General features: G+C 44.6%; 1 protein-coding gene across 1 annotated transcript in view; it reads left to right on the top strand.

The window, feature by feature from the left end:
- The window catches only part of MYOF (myoferlin), a 189,817-nt gene that overhangs the window by 12,748 nt on the left and 159,451 nt on the right, over positions 1-17,618 (top strand). Inside the window, exon 2 of the mRNA XM_006880352.1 lies at positions 15,659-15,714. Coding sequence (XP_006880414.1) covers positions 15,659-15,714 — 56 coding nt within the window. The remainder of the gene's footprint in view (positions 1-15,658; positions 15,715-17,618) is intronic.

The following is a 17,618-nucleotide window of genomic DNA, read 5'->3' as shown; positions in this document are numbered from 1 at the left end:
GGCTAGAGAAAGGAGCTCTTGTGGTCTAGTGGTTAAGGAGTTATACTGTCAACGCAAATGCAGGAGGCTCAAATCCACAGCTGCTCCTCAGGAGAAAGAGGGATAATATCCTCCTGTGCATTTTACATCCTCTGATAACTGGCTAGAGGGTCAGCTATTAGTCCATTTCAACTTGATGACATACAACAGTGTGAGAGAAACATCTAGCATTCCAAATACAGGCATCATTGTAGATATTGTTGTTGTTGTTGTTGTTATGTGCTGTCAAGTCGCTTGCTACTTAGCTACCCTATGTACAACAGCCCTAAACTCTGCTCTGTCTGTACCAATCACACTGTCTTTGACACTTCCATCCCAATTACCCCAGTTACTGAATCAATCCAAATCAATCCACCTCATAGAGGGTCTTCCCCTCCTGCGCTGTCCCTCCACCTCCCAAGCATGATGTCCTTCTCCAAGGACCGGTCCCTCCTTACAACATGTCCAAAGTATGGTAGATGGAGCCTCAGAATCCTTGCCTCCAAGGAGCCACCCGGTTTAACCCTTTCCAGTATGAATCTGTTTGTTTTCCTAGCAGTCCATGGTACTCTGAATACTCTTCTCCAGCACCGAGGCTCAAAGGCATCAATTCTCCTTCTATCCTCCTTAGTCATTGTCCAACTCTCTGTTAGGTACATTTTATCAACTCCAAGTGACCCCCACAGTAGAACTGACCCATCTAATTTTCAAGGCTGAAATCCTTACAGGGGAAATTGCCCTGTGTTTCTCCCGCAGAACCTCTGATATGTTCGGCCTGCTCACTTCTTGGTTAGCAATGAAGTAGTTCACCATTGTGCCAAAAGGACCTCTTAGGACCATCACAGGAACCGGAAATGGTCAGGCAGGGAGGTGTCTCCCCTTCCTGTCCTCTATCTCCCCTGGACTGTGATTCTTCACGCTTCTGCTTTGCCTTGCATGTCTGCTCAATTTTCCTGTCCACACTGGCCACTTCCGCTCCTTTGTAATTTCCAGCATGCATGGAATTTTGGGTCACCATAGAGCTAACTTGGTCTTGATCTACGCCTATCTATGGTGTCAGAATCCCTTCATTTAGATCCTTGAGAAAGACTCCATTTGGCTCTATTTTAGTCATATGTTCATCCCTGATCCATTCAGCTGTAGCCAAAGGATATGGGGCCCAGGGTAGCCATGGCCCCAACAGAAGAAGCTATGAGAGGAAACTTCAAGGAGGGCAGTAATCCCAAGTATTTTTACTACCCAAGACAAGCCTCTGAGGGCCTGGAACTCCCAGCTCACGCCCCCTCCAGTCAGAGGGTCAGATCTCCTTCCCACTTATAACTTAAGTGACCTGAACTCTCATTTAAGAAGCCCTTTCTTCTTCTTCTTTTTTTAAGAAGCCCCTTCTTTTTATAATCAACACAATGAGTGCAATGAGGTGAGCTTCATTCTAGGCAAGCAAATTGTTGTCCCTGACTTTAGTGTTGGCCACTAAATATCTTAGCGCTATTGTATTTCTGAAGTTTTGTTTCCTCATCTGTAAAATGGGAAGAATGAGATTTGCCTCCTAGGGAGGCTGTTGGGATAAATAGTGATAAAATTTGCGCCTCCTTTTGTGGAAAGAACATGAGAAGACACTTCTGAGGGTGACCCAGGTTTAGTCATTCAGAATAAATGGAGGTGTGTTAGCTGTGACCACACAACAAGCTTCTTGAAGGCAGAGCCCTTGTGTAATTCATCTCTCTTTCTCCTGTGGAAGCATGTGGTATGTGGTGTTTTTTAGGTTAGATACTTAATAGGTTTTAAGTCCTTCTCTGTTGATTTGGGTTGTTAGCTTAACACTTTAGCTTTGTTACCTCAGAGTGAAGACCACTTAAGTGCCTGGTGACATTTTATCCCTGTGAGGCCCATGTGGCCAGGGTTGTGCTGGTGAAGGTGAAGGTGAAGGCGGGTGGGGAGTGTTCTTTGGTCTCTTGCAGTACTAGATCTTCCTGTTGACCCACCAACACAGGGCTGGAAAGACCTCACCCTGCTCCTTCCTGCAGGGCATCCTGAGAGATGAGAACAATCCCAGGCCACATCCCCTGCAATTCTCTCTCTAACTCTCTGTCCTCCCTCAGGGCACCTAGCAGAATGTGTTTGCCAGGCCTATCTGACTTCTGTGAAGTTTCATAAAGTCAAAACCTTGTCTCACATAATTAAGACATGTCAGGAGAGGCTAGTTCTTGGAAAAAGACGTCATGCTGGGAAAGGTCAGAGAAAGAGAGAAAGTTCCTCCAGGATATGGAGTGATGTGATGATTGTTACCATGGGTTTGCACTCGCATATGGAGATTGTGACGATGGCACAAATTAAGGGAAGCAAGGTTGAGATCTGTTGTTCACAGAGTGGTTATGAGTCGCAGTTGACTTGAAGGCACCTAACAAGAAATTTCTATCTGCTTCCTCTCTCAGTGCCTGGCCTCTAACAAATGGTCAGTGAGGAGTTAATGAATGAGTGCTTCTGGTCCTTCTCTTCATTCATTCAGGCCAGAGGGGCCAAATGGTCCAGACCTTCAGCCACAAAATCCAGACTGATCCCCACAATTCAGGATTTCAGTTTCCTTATGATCTGGGTTAGCTAGGCTGCTTCTCAAACAAAGCAGCAGGTCAGGGAGAGCCCAACCCACCTCTGACCCTCATGTGAGCCTTTGATCTTTTTAATGAACAAGATGACTCTAAGACTCTACTAGTTCAAGCTGTGAAATGGGAATAATAAGATGTCCCATTGAAAGACACAAAACTCAAAGAGAACGCATTCAAGGTGCCTGGCCTAGGGGAGGCACACAGTAAATGTCTGCCTCCGTCCTATTGCTGGAAGGCTATCCCTATCAGTATACCGAAATGTGAAACATGGATTACGTTAGGGACTAATGGAGTAATAAGTTTCCAGAGTTAGTAAGATTCCTTGGTGCAGAGCCTCTAAGTTCTCCTGTTAGAGGTGAAGCTACTAGCCTGGAATAGAGATTTGGACAAGGCTCATATTTTGTCAAAACAACTAACCTGGTAGGTGAAAGCTAAGCAGACTTAACTGGTAACATTTTACTTATTTTATTTGCATTAAGCTTTGTTCATTAGAACTTTCTACAATGGTGATGAGATTCAAGATCTGTCTCATCCAATATGATAGCCATTAGCCACATTGACTATTGAATGCAGCCAGTGTGACTGAAGAATTCAGATTTTAATACTATTTTGTTTTGATTAATTTACATACACATGCATGTATGAGGCAGAGTAGAAAATGGCAGAAGAGAGACAGCAGTGTGAAGAGCTGTGGAAAAGTCTAGACTTTCCATTCACTGTGTGACCTTGGGCAGATTGTTCAGAAGCTCTGTACTTCAGTTGCCTCATCTGTAAAAGAAAAGGATAAAAGAGAACCATTGTGAGGATTCAAAGGAGTGAAACAAAAGCATATTGAAGTGCTTTAAGTATTAAGTCTTCTGGAAATTTTGATACATGTGGAAAACCTTGAGTAACAAAAACCATTAACTATACCACAACTACCATTATTGTTGTTGTTGTTCTGTAGCAGCGCCACATAACATAACACATAACATAGCTGTTGTTATGTACAACAGTTCTGAACCCTACTCTACCTTGAGTTAACATCATTGTCATTGACACTCCTACTCCCATTACCCAGTCACTGAGTCAATCCATCTTATCCAGGGTCTTTCTCTCTTGCACTGGCCCTCCGCCCTTCCAAACATGATGTTCCTCTCCAAGGACTGATCCCTCTTGGAAACATGTATGCTGAAGTATGTCAGATGGTGCTTCAGAATCCATGCCTTCAAGAAGCAGCCTGGTTTCATCCTTTCCAGGACAAACTTGTTTGTTCTCTTAGCAAGCCATGGCATATTCAATACTCTTCTCCAGCATCACAACTCAAAGGCATCAATTCTCCTTCTATCATCCTTAATCATTGTCCTTCTTTCTTATGCATAGCTAGTAATTGAGTAGACCATGGTCTGGATCAGGTACACCTTAGTTTCCTTCCAGACTGACATCATTGTTCCTCAGTACTCTAGCAAGGTCCCAAGAGCAGATATTTTCCCCAATACTATTAATCTTTTGATTTCTTGGCTGTTGGTACCAAGAGTGTTGATTGTGGAGCTGAGAAATTACCATTGTTTGTCATTGTTAAGTGCCATTGCGTTGTAGATGACGCATAGTGAACTTATGAATGAAAGACCTGAATTCGTGTATAATTTTCATTATTTCTCCAAGTTCATAGAGTTTCTGGAGACAAGCTATTTCAGAAGTAGACTCCACTCCTGCTCCCAAGCTTGTTTTAATCGAGGAGCTCCACCAAACACTGTCCACCATGGGTAACCATTATCACATTTGACACATCAGTGTCACAGTGCTTAGCATCACAGCAACCACGAGTTACCTCTGTACAGCAAATGATCAAATAAGTGCTATATGACTTAGAAGAATGTTTGACCAAAAACGATTAAAACCAAGCCTGAGTGCTACAGATTAAAAGCACCCACCTTTGCCATTACAGTTCACTAACGTCTGAGAGTATCCCTCCCTCATATTTGTGTGTGTTCTCTTATCCTCTTTTCATTCTACAAAGAATTGTTATTATCATCTTCATTTTAACTGTGAGGAAACCGAAGTTGAGAGAGAAGCCAAGATATTAACCTCAGGGCTGTCTAAATCATTGAGCTTAGTTTGAATGAACACCCCCCACCCCATGCCTGAAACAACCAGGTCAAATGGATGTGTCCTCTCTGTTCTGAAACAATTCAGTTGTTCAGTGTGTTGGGGCCTTTTTGGATCTGGTTTGAAAGAGGGAGAACATTTACTGAGAACAAAAGAATGTTGGGGGAAGAAAAGAAAGAAAAACAAACCCCAGTCTGCTTAGGGTGTGCGTTTACCACAAGGTATTTATGACACACCATGACTCAGAGGCTCAGAGCTGACATAGCTTTGCTGTGAATCAGTTCTGCTGGAAACCAAGTTTGGGCTATTAGTGAACACCAAAATTCTACTTGATTAGATGTAAAGTATTAAAAATCTCACAAGGTGAGGCTCCATCACACTTAACTCAGAGCTCTCTGCTTTTAGCTTCATCCTTATCTTCTTTTTATTAATTGCAATTATCTTTTTGCTCCTCTCTCCTCCCTTTCTCTCCTCTTTTGTCATTTCTTCCTCACACTCCTCCAAGCTGGATGAATTTACTCAGCTAATGAGGAGTGTGCACTTCGCCTGGCACTGTGCAGGACGCCCTGTGTACGCTGGGGGATAAGCCAGATTTGGTTCCTGCCCGCAGGTGGTATATAGTCTAGTTTTGAATACATATGGAGTTGTGAATGCTGCACCTCCCTGGTGGTTCAAATCCACCACCCACTCTATGGGAGAAAGATGGGCAATGTCTTTCCATATTATTTACAGCCTCAGAAACCAATTGGAGGGGGAGAAATGAGTCCATTCCAACTTGACAGCAGTGGACTTGAGCTTTAAGTTGTGAGCTCACCTAGAGTTTAATAACTTAAGAGTTTAAACTTCTAAAGAGGAGGCATTATCATTAGTTGCAGATTATATTGATGATGACAGTTTACTAGTTACGTGCTTTCCATGTTTACCATTTAATTATTGTTGCCCCACAAAATGAAGTTCCCGACTTTACTTTTGGGGAGGGCGGGTTAAATGTTCATTCAGGACCCCAGAGCAGGTTCCAGGGGGAGTTGGGACACAGATGCCGACCACTGGGACTATAACATCTTATGTTGTCCCTGACGCAATTCTGTGTGCAGAGTCTCAGCCACATCTGCAGCTGGTGCACCCCGTGGTCCTACGTGAGGGCACTGGGTTCAGATCCTCAAGACTCTATCTCTTACCCATTTTCTTTCTAGGATGCACTCAGAATTAGAGGTGGTTGGCCAGGGCCAGAGGACATTGAGTTGGATGCCTTAGGGCTTTATCTAGAATGCTAAATGCTCTCCATTTTACCCCCAGCTTGCAGGCACATCACAGTGGCATCCCATATGTGACAAGAGATGAGGAAGGGTTCTTCTCTCCGGACACTTATAGTATAGGGAACACATTCACGGTTATCTCCATTTTGCGTATGAGGATAATGAATTTCAGGAAGATCAACAGAGGTCGTTTACTTAGCCAGTTGTGAAGAACTGAATCTCAAGACTCTGAGTTCATGTGCATTTGTGCAAGTCTTTGGCTTTCTTTATCTTTAGGATCTTTTTGGTTTAGCTCTACTCTGTTCCAGGCCTCACTGATGAACAGGGGCTCCATATACTCTACACCCCTGGCTCTCCCTCAGACCTGTGCAAACCAGGCAACCAGCTCCTGTTGTAAGCCCAGAAGTAAAGGCCATCTACAGCATAGGAAGGAGACTGAGGATCATGTGTTGGAACTGCTGGCAATGATGGTAGTCATATTTAAAGAGATTGTGAATTATTGGATACCAGGCTTTAGGGCCAAGGGTAATTCACCTGGAAGGTACCTTTTTATCTTTGCCTGAGAGGGAAAGTATCTCGTTATCAAGATTTTGATTCAGTGCTTTGTACTTGTTTGCTTTCAAGGCACCATTTTAGTTTCTTGATACTATCTCTTGGAGATATGGAGGGTAGAAAAACTGGATCTTCTTCTACTTGTCTAATGAGAGCAGTTATGACCCTGATGTTAATCCTACCTAGTGGAGTGTCCCCTGTGTTCTAGGTGACAGGGTAGTACTGGCCCACAGGATTTTGTGGGCGCTGACTGCCGGGTCTTTTCTCTGAAGGCGTTGCTGGTGGGTTTGAACGGTTGCCCTCCTTGTTAGCAACTGAGTGTTTACCCTGTTCTCCTGGTAAGCAGTGAAAACGTGGTAGGACATTAGCCAGCAGATGCCCTCACCTGAAGCTGGAGTTAATAATATAGTATTGAGAATAAGCTTGACTTGAGGCTGAAGCTTAGCCATGCCACTTGTTAACTGTGATTGTGGGAGAGCCTGTTAATGTCATTGAACCTCAGTTTTCGCCTCTGTAAAATGAGGATAATTGTGTTTCCCTTATAAAGCTGGTGGTGGTAGGTGCTGTCGAGTTGCCTCCAACTCACAGTTACCGTATGGACAGCAGACCTCAAGCCTGTCCTCTCCTGCACCATCTTCATCACCTCTGCTCTGCTGGAGTCTGTTGTTATATCTCTGTGTCAAGCCTCCTTGCTGACCCTCCACCTTTCCCAGCCTATGTCCTTCTCCAAGGCCTGGCCCCTCCTAACGACACGCCCAAAGTGTGTGAGAGGAAGTTTCACCCTCCTTGCCTCTATGGAGCGCCCTGATATAAAGATTAGGGGATGCAAATGATGTGTGCTTGGACACTAACTGAAAAGTTGCCTTCATCCCTATGAATCATAAAGTAACAGGCTTGATTTTGGTTTTTGAAAGGATGAGGCAAGACTGTGTTTAAAGGGCCCAGTGCAAAGTCAATGCCCACACAAATCGTAGAAAACCCATGTGTGACATGGTTTGATTTCAGCGCTCAGACAAGTGCTTATCTATCCAAGTGTCTGGCCACCCAGCACCAGAGGCCTGGTCAGTGGTCGGAGCTGGAACCCAACCACACCCCTGGGGCTCGCTGTCAGGAGGCAGAGCTGGATTCTGAGCGAGCAGTTCAAATGGAGCAGGTGGCACTGCCGTTCCCTTGGTTTTGATTCAAGAGAACTTACACCTGCCCGGTCATCTCCCGAGGCCAGTGGGAAAAGGGGGCAGAGACCCAGTTCGCTCTTTATCAGTGACATCAGGGACTGCTTCAGCAATGTATAAACAGCCTCACTTTCTGTTAGGGTTGCCAAATGCCTTTCACCTGGAACCTGTTTGTTAACATCCCAGGGCGCTGTGGCAGCCAGTGCTGGAAAGCAAAAGTCAGAGGTGTTCCTGTATTAAGACGCACTTGGGTGGGCCACCATGTCTTTGTGCTCCCATAGAGGGTGCAGAAAGCTAAGGGCAGAGCCTTCTCTGCCCTGTGATTGTTATGGAAACACCCCCCAACCCCCACCGAGATGCAGACAGCCGCCTGGCTGCCCACCAGGGAGGAGCTGGCACTGCCCACATACCAGCTGCCCTAGGCGGAGGACTGGAAGGAAGCTGAACGAGAGAACTGATATGCCTGGTGTCTCCTGAGGTGCTAGCCATTTCCTTTGATGGCTGCAGCTCTGCCCTCTGGGCCTCCATGGCCGAGGAGCTTTCTGGGGTTGGCAAGGGTGCTGTCCTGGTACAGTAATAGGAACAGTTCCCGTTTGTTTTGTGTTTACTGTGTGCTGGGCCTTGGGGAAGCACTTGGTGATCAGCCTGACTCTGACTCTGTCGTTAAACACAAAACCAAAACCTACTGCTGTCAAGTTCTTTTTTTTAACATTTTTTTAAATTATTATTTATTTTAATGAAAATTTACAGAGACTCTGAATTTCCTTTCATTCATTGTTGCACTTTTCCCTCTGACAACTCTTCTCTTTGATAAATAAAAGAAAAATTCTTTCATTGCTTTACAATCCTTCCCCCCAGGTTCATTCCACTATGCAGCCTTCGTTCTGGACTCCTCTCATGACAAAAATACCTAGTCACATATCCCTTTTAAACAGTTTTCTCCCTCATCTGTTTCAATGCAGTGTATATTATTTACCCCATCTTTCTCAGTCTCCCCACAACCCTGGTGTCAGTCCTGTTTTACAAGTGTGCCAAAACGATTCTGATGCATAAAGCAGCCCTAGTAAAAATACTAACATGGGGGAGCTCTGGTGGTCTATAGGAAACAGCTGCACTGTCAGCCCAAAGGCAGTGGTTCAAATCCACCAGTGCTCCAAGGCAGAAAGGTGAGCAATCTCTTCCCTTGTGATTTATGCCTCTGAAAACCCATTGGAGGTTTAACTATGAGCCAATCTGGACTCAACATCACATAACAACATGAGCTCATGAGTTTTTACTCAGTCAAATCACGGAGAAACTCTGAGATGAATGTTGTTTGTCGTTCAGTCGAAACCAACTCATAGGTGACCTTCCAGTGGGTTTTCAGAAGCTATAATTAACACAGAAGGAGATTGCCCATCTTTCTCCCACACAGTAGTAACTGGTGGATTTAAACCCTGTGCCTTTGGGTTTACAACGCAACTCTTTACCACTAGGCCACCAGAGCTCCTTCTAAGATGAATAGCTATGCTGAATAAAACACCATGCCAGCCTTTAAAGATTCATTGTTTCCTCTTAATTCTACAACACTGGAAGCTACTCTCCATATCGCCATATGTTAGGGTTTAAATGCCAACTCCAACACTGGCGAGCCGTGTGGCCTTCAATGAGTTGTTTAACCTCTCTGCGTCTTGGTTTTGTCGTCTGTAAATGAGGGCGATAATGATAGAATTTGACCCTTACGGTTGCTGTGAGGGTTAAATGAGATCACCTATAGAATACACTGGGGATGGTGACACATTCTGAGCACTTAATAAAGGTTAATTATGGTTATAGATGCTACACTTGATCTTAGCCCAAAGTCCTAGAAGTGATTATATATGGACGTGGATGGGCTTCAGGGAGTCCGTGAACCTTCAGACAAAATAGTGAATTTGCATGTATGTGTCAATGCTTTTCTCTCAGAAGAAAAAGGACCATGATCCTGAGCCTTTGACTCCAAAATAATGAAATCACTTCTGAGTGGGAGGTTAAGTGTACATGTGAGGCTGAGCCTCGAGATTCGTTGATCTGTTCTCTTGTGAACCAGAGGAGCTGAGTCACAAAGGGAGGCCTTACAGCTAGCATCCCCACTTATCCAGGGCAACTTCAGAATATTGTTGAACCTCTAGAGCTGGAAGAAAGTTTTGAAAACATCTAGTCTCAACTCTCCAGGTTGGAAGTGAAGGATGCTGAGCTGTATAATGGAGCCTTATGTTTTTCAGCTCAGAGGAATGGAGAGGTTACTGGTTTGAGAGTCCAGGTAGAATAACTGAACCAATAGTCACCTTTTCTGCAGCAGGATTCTAAAGATTAGTGAGGTGAAAATGTCTTTGAAAGCGCTTAAAACATGTTCCCATTATAGGTGTTATTACTTCCATGAAGACATGGTCCGGTTTACTTGCTCAAAACTAGCAGTGCAGTGCAACGAGTCCACTGCGTGTCCAGGATCAAATCGTGGGCCTTTTCTAAAAGGGCCTGACTTACTGTCTGGTTGGTGAATAGCAAAGGAAATATAGCCGGTGCTTGGCCAAGAGCACTTATTCTCATGGAAACTTTGTTCGGTGGTTGGCATGAGGGTTAATTACTGCCATGGTGACCTTCACAGAACTGAAAGAGAAATAGGCACAGTTAATCAGAAAACAGGAAATGTCCCAAAGAATGCCCTGAGTCGTGCTCCAGAGTATACACTGCACTTGGGACCATTGTTATGTTCTGGGCTGAAAATATTTAATAACTTCCCATAGGAAGAAACAGTCATCGCCATAAAATTAGGGATGGGATCCTGGAAGATGTAGATGGTGTGGAGAACGGGAAGTTTCCAGTAAATTTTAATCTGATATTTAACACCTGCAACTTTGACCATCCCTGACCCCCCCAAGAGGTGGAATTGAATAGCTGAACTTTATAAACGTGTGGCTGTGAGGCTGCTGACAAAATAATTTATCTTTCTGGGGCTGATGTGTTTATGTGTGAGAACGGGCTTTTAATAAGATGTAGTATATACACACATCTTGATAAAAATCAGAGCCACATTCTTGGAAGAGAATGAGCTGGACTTTTTCTAGAAAACTAGCAGCTAATGCTCACTATTGGATCTTTCCTTAGTAGCTCAGGAGATGAGAGGGTGCAGCAGTCAAATGTGTGGACTCTGGAGTCACTCTTCCTTGCTCTGTGGTCTTGGACAAATTACCCAACTATTCTGGACTTGATTTGTTCATGTGCATATTGGGGATAACAGAAGTGTTGCCCGGCCCTAGCCTCACTGGGTAGTTTAAATGAAGGAATGTATCCAAGGGGCTTTGCACACACCTGGCCCAGAGTAAGCACCCTTTAGATAGTAGCACCCTCAGTGCCACCATCACGTGCCAAAGACCAGGAGCTGCAGGAAGTTCTCCTTGAATAGCCCCATCTGACCTGTAAATGCTCCCTTTTGTTCTCAATGGCCAATCACGTGTCCAAGAACAGGCATTGGAAGAGTGGTCACGTACTTTGTTTTTCTTGGTAGACTATGAATGTCTTGAGTTATTAAGCTAGGTTCCAAATACTCTCCTCCCTAAGTGGCTTGTGTTGGCCCATGGAGATTGGAATTCAGAGCTCAACTGTGCTCTTCCCTTACCTCCAATGCAGTCTGGCTGCCTCCACTCCTTTCTACATCCCTTGGTTCCAGCCAATGGGTTGTGCAGTGTCCCCAGATCTGGCCTGTTCTTTCCTGCCTCCATGGCTGACTCACTCACTCTACTGCCTCTGCTCAGAGTGACTTTTTTTCCCTTGTCAGCTTTCACATTTGAATCCTCTTTCTTTCAAGCTTTGTCTATGAAGTGTTGCATAAAGCCCACAGCTGAAATTGCTGCCCCTTTCAATGAGTTCACAGAAGCCTTCATCTGTACCCCTCTGTTGGCAGCCAGGGGCCCTCGCTGTACTTCCCTTACCTGTGGTCATTTCCTGTCCAGTTACTGTGAGGGGAAAATGGCTAATCAGAGGTTGGGTCCACTCAGAGGTGCCTCAGAAGAAAGGCTTGGCAATCTACTTCTAAATAACCAGCCACTGGCACCATGATAGAGCACACACCTGCTCTGACACACATGGGGTCACCAGAAATCAGCGCCAACTTAGTGGCAGTTGATAACTGGTACTGGTATGGCACATCCTCTCTCCACATGGGTCACTGGAGGGCAGAACCATGTTTTGAGTGTCTTTATATTTTTCTATCTCTAGAACTCATACATTTAACTACTGTACACACTCATCTAGGAGCTCTGGTGGCCCAGTAGGTAAGGAGTTGCTCTGCCAACCCAAAGGCAGCCAGTTCAAAGCCACCAGCTGCTCTGAGGGAGAAAGTTGGGTAACCTCCTTCCATACTATTTACAGTCTCTGAAAACCCACTGTAAGGTCAGTTATGAGTCAATTATGATACCATGGCAATCAGTTTGAGATTTAAAAAAAAAATTTCTACAGTGCCCAGCTCAGGCCTGGCAAGCAGCCCTTCTGAAATAATTGTGGGATGAAGATTAAGGAAGCTGATTAATGCTTATGGAATAACCCACTGAGTGGATCATTTTCCTGGGCTGGGCTTCGGGGTTCATGTAGTCTGGCCAGGCAGTATTTCTGTTAGACCTCCTCTTTCAGGAGGGAAGAATATGGTGGAAATTTTTGTTACTTGGTGGAAACCTGCTTGGCTATCTGATTTCTTTGTCCAGTGGAATACTACATTTGGGGAACTGTTGAAGATCAGAAAATAGGTCTTATAATCTTCTGTTTTCTTGGTAACTTGTTGCGTACCATCAAGTCAGACCTGACCTTCAAGCAGGTTTTCAGAGGTAGTAATAGCACAGGAGGAAATTTGCCCTTTCTCTCTTCCACAGAGCAGTTGGTAGATGTGAACTATGTACCTTTGCATTGACAGCACAATTCCTTACCACTAAGCCATTAGAGCTCCCTGGAATCTGGGGGACAATAAAAAAAAAGAACTAAAAGAAATCAGTTGCTGTTTGGTTCATTCCAACTCGTGGCAATTCCATGTACATCAGAGTAGACCTAGGCCCCAGAGAGGTTTAAGTGACTGATTTTTTTCACCAGGTCTTTCTAACAAGGTGTGTCTGATTGGACTGAACCTCCAACCTTTTAGTTAATAGCCAAGTGTGCTGTCCATTTACACTGTCTAGGGACGATTTCTAACACATCTCACTCATTGCCGTCCAATGGGAACCGGCTTATAGCTGACCCTCCGTTTGGCTTTTGGAGGCTGTAAATTGCATGTGAGGAGATTGCTCATCTTTCTCAGGCAAAGGCACTAGTGGATTAGGAAAACATCACAAAAAGGGACGTGGCCTTTGGGTTAGCAGTATAGGTTCCGGTGGACCAGAGCTCCCACAGCTGGCACAAAGTGGGTGCTTAATAAATGATCAATAAATGAACGAGTAAACCTTCCACACTGTCTACCTACTGGCTTCTCCTTGTGCTGTACCTCAGGTCAGTAATAAAGTGTGGAATTTCCTTTCATTCCTGAATTTATCTATAGCTTTCCTGATTTAGTTCCCTGATGGATGTGTTAGGGTTTTAAAAGCTGAAACTTTGCTTCAATATTGTCCTACCCTCATCCAAGAGTTCCCGTAAACCCCTGTGTTCCATTTCTGTAAATCATTTGCTGCCTTCTCCTTGATCCACTGATTTGCTGCAACCTCTTGCAATTTCTCACCCTCTTCTCTGAAGGTCTACTGTGGTCTCAGGGGCCAAGGTCACTCCTTCCTGGACCAGTTCTCCACTCACCAAGCCTGGTTATGACAGCAATCGTAGTGGTGAGGTAGAGGAGGGAGACTAGTGGTACCATCTTCTCATGTTTGTTGAATGCAGAGATTCCTAACCTCTTCCAAGGTGAACTCATTTGAGAGTCTGACAAGAACAGTAAATCCTTATCTCGGAAAAACTCACAAATGCAACATTGTGTGTGTTGGAGCAAGTCATCTCAGGAGAGTTTCTGAATACAGTGAAAACCAACCTTAGATTCCTCTACGAATACCTCCCTGAGGCATCATGCTCATAGCACATATTCTATTACCCAACATTTCCTGCAGTTTCTGATAAGGTGACATGGGATGGTGGCCACAGCACACACAGGTTTCAGAGCCAAGGAGATAGATGTTGGTTCAAACTGGGACTCTGCTTCCTTATTAGCTGTGTAACCTTGAGGGGTTTAACTTCTCTCAACTTCGCTACCTGTAAAACTGGGTAAGAATGCTTACCTTGTGGGCTTATTGTAAAGATAAGAGATACTGCTATGGAATGTGCGGCCTAGCACATAGAAATTATTATTTAGAGGAAGCTGTTCTGATGAGGTAGACCATCGGGAGTGCTGGTGGTATAGTCTCTATGGAGAGGAGCTACTACCTCAAGGGCGTCACCTCTCCGGTGGTTCGGATCCAACCAGTGGCTCTCTGAAGAAGAAAAATGGGTACTCTCGTGTAATTTATGGCCTTGGAAACCCAATGAAGGGTCGACAATGAGATGGTTCTGACTCAATGACAATGAGAGAGTGTTATGAATTGCCGATATTCCTGGGTAATACAAGCAGTTAAGCTCTTGACTGCTAAATGAAAGGCTGTCACCCAGAAAGAAAGGCCTGGAAATCTGCTTCCGAAAGGTTCATAGTCTTGAAAATCCTTTGGAACAGTTCTACTGTGCAGCAGATAAAGTTGTCATGGGCTGGAATTGACTTGACGGCAGCTGTGTGTTTCTTTATTTTGTTAGACATTATGACTAAAAGGCATCCTGTCCAGTTCAGCTAAGTGAAAAAGTCTCCTGGCCTGACCCCTCTCTCTCAAAAGCACTTTTTAACTACCATGACTGGAGAGGGCGGGTGAGCAGTTAGGGTTGGGTAAGGGAGGAGAGGGTGGGGCCACAGGGAAGTGTGGGAGGGGGAGTTTCAGGACGTCAGATTCAACTCCAGTGTGAGGGACTCTGTAGGCTCCGGAGAAAGACCTCGTCAGAACTCGCCAGGATCCTTGTGGGCACCCGCCAATGAGGAGGGTCATGCTGACACTTAAAAAAAAGGGAAGCCAGTCAGGGCACATGATGCCCACTCAAGTGGAAAAGTTAATGCTTAGCAGAGGGAGGGGAATGATTCACGTCTGAGCTATGCTGAGGCCCAGGATGATTGAGGGGGTTCGTCCCACAGCCAGCGTGTGCTCAGAGTCAGTGCAGGGTGACATTCAGCCGAATCAATGCCACAACCTCCTACACGCCCCACCAGCCAGAGGAGGCTGTGTCCCGGAGTGATTCAGAGTGTGACCCCTGCGGGTCAGCCTGCCAGCTTTCAAAACCAAGGGTTCAGGGCCATGTTCTAGGTTTAAACCAGGGTGCCACTGGCAGGGATGAATGCGGTCCAGGAATTCCCTTGTGCTCATCCATGAAATGGGCCATCTGCCACAAAGAGAGGTGTGTCCCCCTTCTTTTTGCCCTCGCTCACTAAGATACAGAGGCTGTCCATAAACCTTGTGGTGCAGGAACCCACTGGCATTGTCATGACCTTGGATTACCTAGCTCCTTAACTCTTTATAGACCTGGGTGTGAGAAAGCAATTTTAGTCCAATAAAAAAATGCTCCTCAGTTTGGAAAAGTTCACACAAGGAGCTGCCTCCCTAGGCAGATGAATGGGGAAAAGGGGTACGTAGTAAAACCAACCCATGGCTGTTGAGTCACTGTGGCTCATGGTGTCAAAATATAAGTGTGTTCCACCGCCAACCTTGCACAAGTGATTGATAGTTCTCTCTTCCCAGAGCCCTCTAGGTGAATTCAAGTCTCCGGCCTTTGGCTGCAGCACATTAACTCTTTACACCACCTGAGGGCTCCAAATACATAGACAGACTCTCAGTGCTCTTGGGGTGACTGAAAGAATACTTGAGGCTCTGGAAATATTTCTGACTTATTGACATCTCTTCTTTTTCATTTGCAGATGAGAAAAAGAAAACAAAGAAAATTGATAATGAGCTCAACCCTGTCTGGAATGAGGTGACTGAATTGTTCTTTCAACTTGGCTTCAGTAAATAGGCTGTTGTCCCATTTTGAAGTCAGAGGTTTGCTCTGCCCTTCGCAGGGGGAATCTCTGCATTTTGTTTCCACCATCTGTATCTCTCCAGAGATAACAGAGCAGTTAAAGGTGACACACCCAGGAGTGGCCGTCTCCTGTCCAGTGGTACTGTGTGATCAGAGTCTAGACTGGGAAGGAAGTGGGCTCACCTCCGCTGTGAACTTGCTGTGTACCCTTAGTCCAGTTATTTTACATCTCTGGGCATGTCTGTAAAGCTGGAAGCAAGATCAGACAGCATGCCAAGTACCGATACGTTCCAGCATTAAAAACACATCTGCAAGTGACTATACTATATGATACTGTGTGCACTGGAGTGTAATGACATTTAGTTTTGTATGTTGCTGAAAGTAATATATGCTTAGTACAGAACTTTTGAAAAGTGCAGATAAGCATAAAAAATGATCTTTGGTGTCACTATTTAGAAGCATCTGCTGTAAACATGTTGTTGTTACTGTGTCATTGAGTTGGAACTAACTCATATCTGAGCCTCTAGTGGGTTTTCAGAGGCAGTAAATCACACAGGAAATGATTGTTCATCCTTCTTGTGTGGAGCAGTTGGTGGATTTGAACTGCATGCCTTTGGGATTGCAGCTCAAGTTCATATCAATAAATGCTTATTGAATTGATATTTGCAATAAAATATAAATGAAAACTAATATCTTACAGCAAATATACTTCCTATCCTATTTCTCTTTACTATTCTGTCTTGAGCTGGTCCTATATATCATTCAATTCAAGTGCTTTTAATGATTGCATAATATTCCGTTGTTGCTTTTATATGTCACTGAGTTGGAAATGATTCATAGTTGACTTTAGAGTGAGTTGTCAGAGGCTTTAAATCAATCACATATGAGGTGATTGTCTATTTTCCTCCCATGAAGCAACTGGTGGATTTGGACCACTTACATTTGGGTTGGCAGTGCAACGCCTTACCCACTAAGCCACCAGAACTCCTCTAATATTCCATTGGAGAGATTTAATTTGCCTTTCTCCACTGGATATGCTCTAGAAGCAGTTCAGTGTGCTATATATTTATGTGTTATTGTTGTTAGGTACCGTTGAGTTGCTTGCAACTCATAGTGACCCGATGTAGAACAGCTTTGAACCCTGCTCTTTCCTGAGCCAACCTCATTGTCTCTGACACACATATCCTCATTACCCCAGTCACTGAGTCAATCCATTTCATCCAGGGTCTTCCTCTTTTGTGCTGTCCTTCCAGCCTTTCAAGCATGATGTTCCTCTCAAGGACCGGTCTCTCCTTGCAACATACCCAGAGTTTGTCAGGCAGAGCTTCAAAATCATTGCTTCTGGGGAGAAACCTGATTTCACCCTCTCCAGGATCAACTTGTTTGTTCATAGATAGATGTAAATTCTTATTCTTTCTGCTAAATACAATTCTCCAATTCTGACCAATTTTCTCAAAGTTGATGATTAACTCCTGGTTTTTCAAAAAGTCAGAGCTTAGCCCCTGGGTGCAGAGATGAGTTGTCCTGTTCAGAGTGAAAATCCTTTCCCCTCAGTATCTCCACACAGTAATGCCTATACTTGAGGAGGTGACGATGACGAATTCTTTCTACCTTCCGGGGAAGCCCTCATAACCTAAGAGGGAATTCCACATACTGGTAATTCCATAGATAGCCACAGTCAGCTGCACTCTCAGCTTCACGAGAACAGGAGGCCTGTCTGCTTGGTCTCCGGTGGATTCTGATCATGTCCCACAGAGCTCTTTAAGAAAAACTGGATGAAATATGTTTACGGCATTGAAGTCTATGGGGGAGAGAATAGTCTAAAAGTATTATATTTTAGGGCATTATTTTTATCGTAG

Source organism: Elephantulus edwardii, unplaced genomic scaffold, assembly GCF_000299155.1.
Source record: "Elephantulus edwardii isolate Elephantulus edwardi_28Jun2011 unplaced genomic scaffold, EleEdw1.0 scaffold00007, whole genome shotgun sequence".
NCBI classification, from domain to species: Eukaryota; Metazoa; Chordata; class Mammalia; order Macroscelidea; family Macroscelididae; genus Elephantulus; species Elephantulus edwardii.
The sequence above is the reverse complement of the archived record's forward strand: the minus strand, read 5'-3'. Positions and strand labels throughout refer to the sequence as shown.